Raw genomic sequence first — 8,542 nt, forward strand, 5'->3', positions numbered from 1 at the left:
GTGTGTGTGTGTGTGTGTGTGTGTGTGTGTGTGTGTGTGTGTGTGTGTGTGTGTGTGTGTGTGTGTGTGTGTGTGTGTGTGTGTGTGTGTGTGTGTGTGTGTGTGTGTGCGCACAACTGAATAAGATCCGAGACAAAGCAAACTAAAGATAACAATAGAGTGAAACGGAGTCTGTGCACATGTAGTCTTGTTGACTACATGTGTCATTTCATATTAGACAGAAATAACATGAATCTATGTCTGTCTGTCTGTCTGTCTGTCTGTCTGTCTGTCTGTCTGTCTGTCTGTCTGTCTGTCTGTCTGTCTGTCTGTCTGTGTGTCTCAGCTGCTCAGCCTGTTGACAGAGGAGGAGGTGAAGATGGTCGTCTCCACTAAGGCCATCGTTCCCAGGACTTTTGTCTTGAAGCCTGGGATGACTCTGTTCCTGGGAGCTGTGGGGAGGATCGACTACTTAAAGGTCTGTCTGTCTGTCTGTCTGTCTGTCTGTCTCTTTGCCTCCAGGGCTTTTAACCATGAATTGAACAAGGGAAGGTTTACTGACTAAATAAGACTGTAGTAATACTCTCCTCTTAACTCTTTGACTGCGTTTTTTTTTCCACAGTCATTTTCGGCCAGAATAGGGAAACACACGGTTTTTCACACGGTATAAAAAACTAACTGAGAGGTCCACTTCTATAATCTATAGTCTGGGTGACGAACAGTCATCGCCGTCGTGTATCACATCGTACATTTTTGCAATCGGAGAATCTGAGAACACGTCACATCCGGTTTGACGTATTTCACTGTTTGGCTCTGTTGGGGGGGGGGGGGGGGGGCAGCGAGTCAGCGAGCTGATGAAAGTGTCTATTTGCTGCTCTCTACTGGTGGAACCATCGTATGTGTTAAAAACCGCAGCTAGACTTACTATATGAAAATTAAATAACAAAATAACAAAACAAAAAAACTGGCACTGGGGGAGTACTTTATGAAAATACTCTGGCAGTCAAAGAGTTAATATAAAACTACTCGGTACGGGTAGACAATTATAGGTAACTGTGGGAGTACTTATAGGACTACTCACTAGAAGCAAAGGAACCCAAAATGCTGCTTGTGGTGAGGCAGACCAGGGAACCCTGTTGAAGACCTAAGTGTGGAAACGCGTGGGTCAGCTGTTGCCTTGCTCATCTGCTCAAATACATCCATTGTTTTTCACCTGAAGACGGAGTGCCTCAGTAATGTTTCCCTACTCTGCCTCGCCACAAGCAGCACTTTGGTTTCCTTTGCTTCTATTACTATACCTGTTCCACTGAAGAGCACCTGTTTTGAGCCACTGTGATTGAACCCAGGCAGCGCTTCCTTTTCTGTTGTTTTAGGACTACTCAATACTCAGTACTCCTTGTGAACTACTTGTGTTGCAGCCTGCTAGTCTGTACTTGTGTTTTATATCTACTCGGGTAGTACTACTCTGCAGTTGTTAAGCTCAGCCCACTCAGTACTTGTAGACCTTTATGGACTAGTTGGACTACTAATTACTTCAGTTTACTGTTTAAGGGACATCAGCTGAATCCCAGTGATGATAAAGGACTAGCCTCGATCTCCAGGCTTTTATTGTTTAGTTTTGCTAAAAAATAAAAGCCTGGCCCAGCGCGTCGGTGTACTCGGTATGAGGAAGTGTTTCATTTCCCCAACCAACCAGAGTGCAGTGGGCGTCGCTCGTAATGTTGTGTTAACGGGGCGGGGGTTGACGGACAGATCGGTGAACCAATGGGATCAGGCGCAATCTCTCGCCGGCTCTATACACCCGCCCCTCTATACACGAAATCAGGAGCGTTGGGGCAGCCTAATAAAGGACTGACTGACTGACTGACTGACTGACTGACTGACTGACTGACTGGGACAGAGTCAGAGTCCAGCAGAGTGTTGATTTTACGTGTCTCCTGTTTCTCTACAGGGTGAGAAGTCGTGTTGGTTGAGTGTTGTTGCCTCCAGCATGCTTCCTGTTCACATCACCAGCCTGGAGAGAGCTGACGATGTTTACCTCAAACACAGCGGACACAGTCTGCTGGGGGTGAGAACACTACTTAAGTAAACTCTTATCTCCATGTTTTAACTGTTTGTGTTTTTTCCCCCCGTAAATTAACGCCCTACTTCAGGAGATTTCAACGTTTTTCAGGCCAAGGACCCTCTAGCTGAGAGAGAGATGAAGCAGGGACCACTCTGCTTCATCTATGTTGTTATCAGGGCGTCCTTGAAAAAGAGAGCTTGCTCTCAATGGGCTTCCCTGAATAAATAATGGAAAAAGAAAGAAAACTAGAAAATGTGCTCCTCGGAGCACAAGTCTCCGCCAGCAGACCCGTGCTATTTTAATAGCACGGGTCGTCTTGGTAGAACGGGTCGTCTTGGTAGAATGCGCGTGGTTTTTGGTGTTCTGCAGGGGCGACTGAATATGGAGTGTCTGCATCTAAAAAAAAAAATTCTTGAAGCAATGTGTCATATGGGAGTCGTCGTAATTGACTGGTTTGTTCAAATGCTTGTCTGTCTTCTTCATCTTCATTGTCTTGAACAGTTTCAGCAGTTGATTGGTGTGTTTGATCTATGTCAGTTTTCTCTAGTGCTACATAATGTATTTGATCAAGGTGGCCAATTGTTACAGTATTAAGACTTCGGCCTTGTTGTGGGATCAATTCAACTCTATAGTCCTCTTCTGTGTTACTGTTGTAGATGAGTATGCTTTCTTAGCTTTGGCCTTCTGCGCCTTTGCTTGACCAATGTTAGGTGTTCTCAGAGGGACACACACACGCACGGACGGGTGATTTGTACTGGAAGGTACTGTTCCAATCAAGACTGATTGATCCTGTCTAACATAAATGTTTTTTTGAAGTGACACACCTATTTATAGGATTTTATTTCGTCATGCGTCTCGCTAGCCAATCAAAAGCATTGGTGACAACATATTGACACGTGTCACGTGAAGTTTGACCAATGTTAGCTTGGCTAGGGGGGAGGTGAACACACAGCGGGACGAAGCGAAAACATACTCTCCGCCTCCGGCGGAGAAAATAAATGATATATTGTATAAAATTGTGTTTCAGATTAAACTTCTCCCTCTACACCTCTTTGCCAAAAATAGCCGATCTACAAGGGCGTTGTGAGCTTGTAGATCGGTATTTTTTGGCTAAAGTTCTCCTCAGAATAGGGATGCTAGGGTTCAAGTGGTTAATGTAAATCATATCACACAAAGATTTGGCGGCACCCCTATAGTAACTCTGAGGACCCCCTAGGGGTCCCGGACCCCCTGTTGAAGACCCCTGCCCTACTTGATCACACTACAGCGTCACACAAAAGCATCAACAGTAGCAGATCTGCAAACTCGAAACATTGACGCCAAGTGACGTGTTTTGAGCTTGTAGATCTGCTGCTTTTAAAGCTTTTGTATTTGAATCCTGAAAAGTACAACTTTTTGGACATTTTATGGTTCAAGTGTTTTTTCACATCTAGCATGTATTAGCAGCACTTATCAAATTAAATCGTTCTGTTTAATAATCTCTGACCTGTTGTTAGAAACTGTCCCTGAGCAAGGCACTGACTCCCTACACATGTTCTAATAAAAGTCACGTGTCTTGAATAGAAACAACATCTCTGACATTGTGGATCCCTGATAACTTTGTTTCACTTAAAGTCTGAATTAAGGGTGTTTGTTTTGTGTTGGTGGGGGTTTTTAAGGCTTGTTTTTCTTGACCACAATGTTTCTTTTAGATGGCATGTTATTGAAACAGATGCTAAGTTAATAGTTTACCTGGTATCCTATAGTTTGTACAGATTATTTTGATAGTATATTGTTTAGACCAGGGCTACTCAACTTAAGATGGCTCAGGGGCCACTCAGCAAAATACCAAAAGTCCAAGGGGCCGCCAGCTAAAAATGACGGTCCTATTTTGGATTTTGTAACACACACTACACATTGTTATTGTTATAAGAAAATTTACTTTTTGACATCATATTGAAAGTGTACCTGTTTACTTTGTGTGTATGTCCAGTGGCATCAGTTCAGCAAAAGCTAAGGTATGGCAAGGTTAGGGTTGCCAACTCCCAGAGATTGAATTAACGGACACCTATCCTGGGCGCGCGGCGAAGCCGTGCGGCCGGAAAAAAATGGGGGTCAAACCCCCCCCAAAAAACGAAATGCATAGAAAACTATGCATTATACCTGTAACAATTGACGCACCTGTATGTATGTCTGTCTGTTTGTTTTTGAAAAAAAAAATTGCAACACATATATTTGAACGGAAATGTATATTTTAATCCTGTGCTTAAAAAAAAAAAATGAGGGGCCGCCAAGACGCTGCTTTGGGGCCGCATGCGGCCCGCCGGCCGCGGGTTGAGCAGCGCTGGTTTAGACTGATGATAGGTTCTTGGTTTACCTGTGATCCTATAGTATAGACGAATCCACAGACGCGCTCCCTGTAGCTGCCTGTAGGCGGCCATTGCTGCGGTGTCGCGGAGCGTTGACACCGCAGCTATGGCTGCGCCCAGGGCAGCGCTCCGTGGATTCGTGTATAGTTTACTGAGACAATACACTGCCTAAATGCCTAAATCGTTAAATTATTGTGTGTGTGTGTGTGTGTGTGTGTGTGTGTGTGTGTGTGTGTGTGTAGGTGCCGATAGGAGGCGAGGAGCGAATGAAGGACTTTCCTCCTCTGGTGTGGGAGGAGTTCACACTGGAGGGACAGGGTCACCTGACTGCCAGCGCTGACCTCACACTGTCCTCCGCAGGTCACACACATCTTAAATACTGTTTATACATGAGCTGTTACACTGATGACACCATTCAGATGATAGAAACACCTGAACCAGTGTCTTAATGGCCTTATGAATTCAGAGGAAACTTTATACATGTCAACAGGTTTTTAAAGTTTCAAAAGGCCACCAGATGGTGACTAAGTTGGAAAAACAATATTCAGATTCAGTTTTATTGTGTCAGGTACAGACAGACAGGTGACAATCTTCAGCTGGGAAGCTCCACTACATAAAAATAACATAACAGCTAAAAGAAGGGGAAAAAGGAGAAAATATAAAAGCACACAATTGTAGACTATGTGGTTCTGACACTGCGCTGACACTCTTTGCACCTTAACTCATTAACCGCCCTTGCCAGCGATTCCGAGCGTTTTCACTAACCTTTGAAAAGGTGAAAAAACTACAGAAAGCACAGAAAATGTTATTTTTATAAATCCTATACACGGTAACTAAACCATCTTGATTTTGTTGTGATCACGTGATCTTTGGCTGTAGTCTTCATCATCATCATCATGATTCACAGGCTGCGGAAGAGCGCCCTCTATCGTAAAACCACTGAAAACACCACATGACGAGTGACTCGTCAATGGTGGTCAATGAGTTAATCTCGTGGACAATGCGCTGATCTTCTCTTTGATACACCTTTTGTCTAATATCATGTACACTGTACATGATATTTAAGCAATATTACACGAGAGGGTGTGCTTTACCGTCATTATTGGCACGCCAGTGATGCGGTCAGGAACGAGGCGGAGCCGAGTTCTGCAAGCATCACTGAAGTGCCAATAATGTAGGTAAAGCACACCTTCGAGTGTAATATTGCGATTATACAACAGTTACCAACAAAACACATCCAAATGTATTCATATTTTGGGGTAATTCATAATAAAAATGTTTCGCTATTATCCGTTTCCCTGTAAAGAGAAGAGTTTATTTGACTGAGACATTAAATAGTCCCTGTAGCAGCGCTCTGAGGCACCGTCTCATCAACACAGCTGATTCCAGTAGGCTATATGCTCCGTCGTACGACCGTGTCACGTGGCCAAAATAACTGATCTACAAGCCGACAACGCATCGCGATGGCGACGCGTTGTGAACTTGTAGATCGGCTATTTTCGCCGTGCGATACCTTCGTACGATAAAGTATAAACGTAAGTCCACCAAATAAGTCAAAATTAACAACATAGTCCATTTTGCATAGCTGTTTGTTCTCCGGTGGCGGCGGTGGGTCAGGCTACTGTCTGTTTGTTTTCCTACCGTGGGACAGCGTGACTTCACAGCACAGCTGTGCCATATATGGTCTAATCAAGTGCGGACTGCAGTGCGGAGTGATTTATTAATGTGATTAGGCCCGTGCTATGATGCTGGTTTGAAGCACGGCTAGATAGCTATTTCAACCAATCAGATTGCTTGGTCGGAACTGTATATTAGCCTATACCTGCTGCTATGTTCATGCACCTTGTCTGTCTAACCTCATGTACTGTACCGGACGGATATACTATGATGTATATACTGTATACATATACGTATGACCTATATACCGTATGTAGATATATTTTGTTGATTTGTCTTTTATTCCCCCCCTGCTCCCCCTCCTCTTCTCTTTATCCTTTCTGGAAACAACAAAAACGATGGCGCTTTTGCACAAAAATGAATTTCACCCACTGTTTTACACCTGTCAACCTGTGATGTGTAAATGAAGGTGATTTCTGATGTCGTCCCTGCAGGCTGGGTGGCAGTGACCGGGGTGGAAGGGGACCAGATGCTGCTCAGGGCCCACCGTCCCCAGGGGACCAGCCTGGGCCTGAGGACCCCTCCTCTGCTCCCCCACGTCGTCAACGTGAAGGGGGAGCGCGTCAGGAAGTCTGCGGCCTACAAGACCACCAAGCCCCCCGCGCTGGTGGACTCCACCATGTCCCACAAGGGGGCGCAAAGACTGACCGTCCAGAAGAAGAAGAAGAAGAAGAAAAGTCAGAAGGACGGGTTGTGAGTAGAGTTGGGATCCGGAAACCTGAAGGAACCAAAGGATCCAACATTTGAGGAACCAGAATCGGTTCCGTCACATTTTGGTTTCCGGGAACCGTTTTTTTTATCTACACTGTCGGAGCTGGTTATGTGGACTTCACCTCAGCTACACAATTACAAGACCTGTGTTTCTCAAACTTTTTAATTTCAACGACCAGCATAACTCTGAGAGTGTGCAAATGGAACCAAATGGACCCGTGAGGGTCCATTTGGTTCCATTTGCACATTTGCTTTCAACTACGCGACCCTGTCGGTAGGTACTGCACTCAGAGTTATAATATATCAGAGTGCAGTACCTACCGACAGGGTCGCGTAGTTGAAAGCAAATGGAGCCATGGAGTTATAATATATCAATGAGCAAATGGCCACCGATCGGATCAAAATGACACTATATTTCCACACTGCATATACTGTCGGGCAGACACCTCTTATCTCCGTATTTTAACTTGTATTTAATGCCGTACTTCGCCATTCTTTGTCACACAAAAGTAGCAAAGATTGCCGATCTACAAGCTCAAAAGCGATGCGTTTTGAGCTTGTAGATCTGCTAATCTTTGCTATTTTTTAATTGGAATCAAACTTCAATTTCCAGCTTGAAGCGCCCCTAGGCGCTTCAAGCTGGAAACAGTTCAACTTTTGAAGAGGAGCGCTTCTCTTTTGATCCTCCAGGCTGTGTCTGACAACCCGGTAATTTACGACCTGGCTTTAATAGTAACTACATGAGAAGTCCATATTTACGTTGTTTCAGATAAGATATTTGTGCTAATAACACAGATGACAGTGAGCACTTCAATGGCTGATAGGCTGGAACAGTGTGGGCATCACGCTCTGTGTGAGCGCTATGGAGATGATGATATCGTCGCTGTCGGGCGCAAACCTCCTATCTCCGTATTTCAACCTTTTTCTATTGTCTTTAATAAATCTGCTATTGAACACCCTTTACGTCTGTGTGTGGGTTTGACAAATATTACACCAATCAATGAAAAGTATTTAAAAGCGCTTCTGACTAAACCTCCTAACTCCATTGGATCCTCAAACTGTCAGTCAAACCACCTATAATAATGGTTTATTTTTCCGTCTGACTTGGTGATTCTAATCAATGATGGACAAAACAACCATCTCCACATTAACCCCATTAAGACCTGAGGTTCTGATTCTACAAAATGTCTTCTAAATCTTAACAGTTTTCATGTCAAGGATTTATTTGGCCGCCGACCCCATCTCAAAATATGTTGTTCCAGGGACCCCCAGAAGCAAAGAAAAAAATGGTAGCTTTAAACAAGATATATTCAAAGATTTGCACACATTTTCTCAATTTTTAAAAAAATAGCCAAAGTGTAAAATAATGCTTTTTTAGCTCAAATCAAAAAGGGACACAGATGCGTTCCAGGTCCTAATGGGTTCATGGTCAAAAACCTCCACTTGAGCTGTATGTGGGTAAAGTGATGATAATGATGATAATAGACACATGCAAGTATCTGACCATGTATAAAGTCACAGTACCGTCTTTGATGAGGCTGTTTTGTGTTCTAAAATCATTTCTCATTTCCTAGAAAGTAAATATTTTGGACGTATTGGTGTCTGTCCCGACAGCAGAGCTATCCAAAGTGCTCCACGGCTCAAAGGGGGTTCTCTGTGGATACATGCCCCTTAGAATAGTCAAAAGAAAAACAGAAAAAACAAGTGTTGTAAAATAATTTAATCTCTGATTAAAGGGCTATTGGATTATCCGGACTGCGTG

At 43.9% G+C, this 8,542-nt stretch overlaps 1 protein-coding gene across 2 annotated transcripts in view; it reads left to right on the forward strand.

The window, feature by feature from the left end:
- The window catches only part of noa1 (nitric oxide associated 1), a 30,627-nt gene extending 23,661 nt beyond the window's left edge, over positions 1 to 6,966 (forward strand). For both annotated transcript variants that reach the window (XM_080416810.1, XM_080416811.1), the window contains 4 exons: positions 326 to 457; positions 1,931 to 2,047; positions 4,635 to 4,752; positions 6,504 to 6,966. In XM_080416810.1, coding sequence (XP_080272936.1) covers positions 326 to 457; positions 1,931 to 2,047; positions 4,635 to 4,752; positions 6,504 to 6,766 — 630 coding nt within the window. In that variant the 3' untranslated portion in view covers positions 6,767 to 6,966. The remainder of the gene's footprint in view (positions 1 to 325; positions 458 to 1,930; positions 2,048 to 4,634; positions 4,753 to 6,503) is intronic.
- Positions 6,967 to 8,542: the final 1,576 nt, after the last annotated feature.

This window comes from Gymnoscopelus braueri (genome assembly GCF_963280865.1).
Source record: "Gymnoscopelus braueri genome assembly, chromosome: 20".
Lineage (NCBI taxonomy): Eukaryota > Metazoa > Chordata > Actinopteri > Myctophiformes > Myctophidae > Gymnoscopelus > Gymnoscopelus braueri.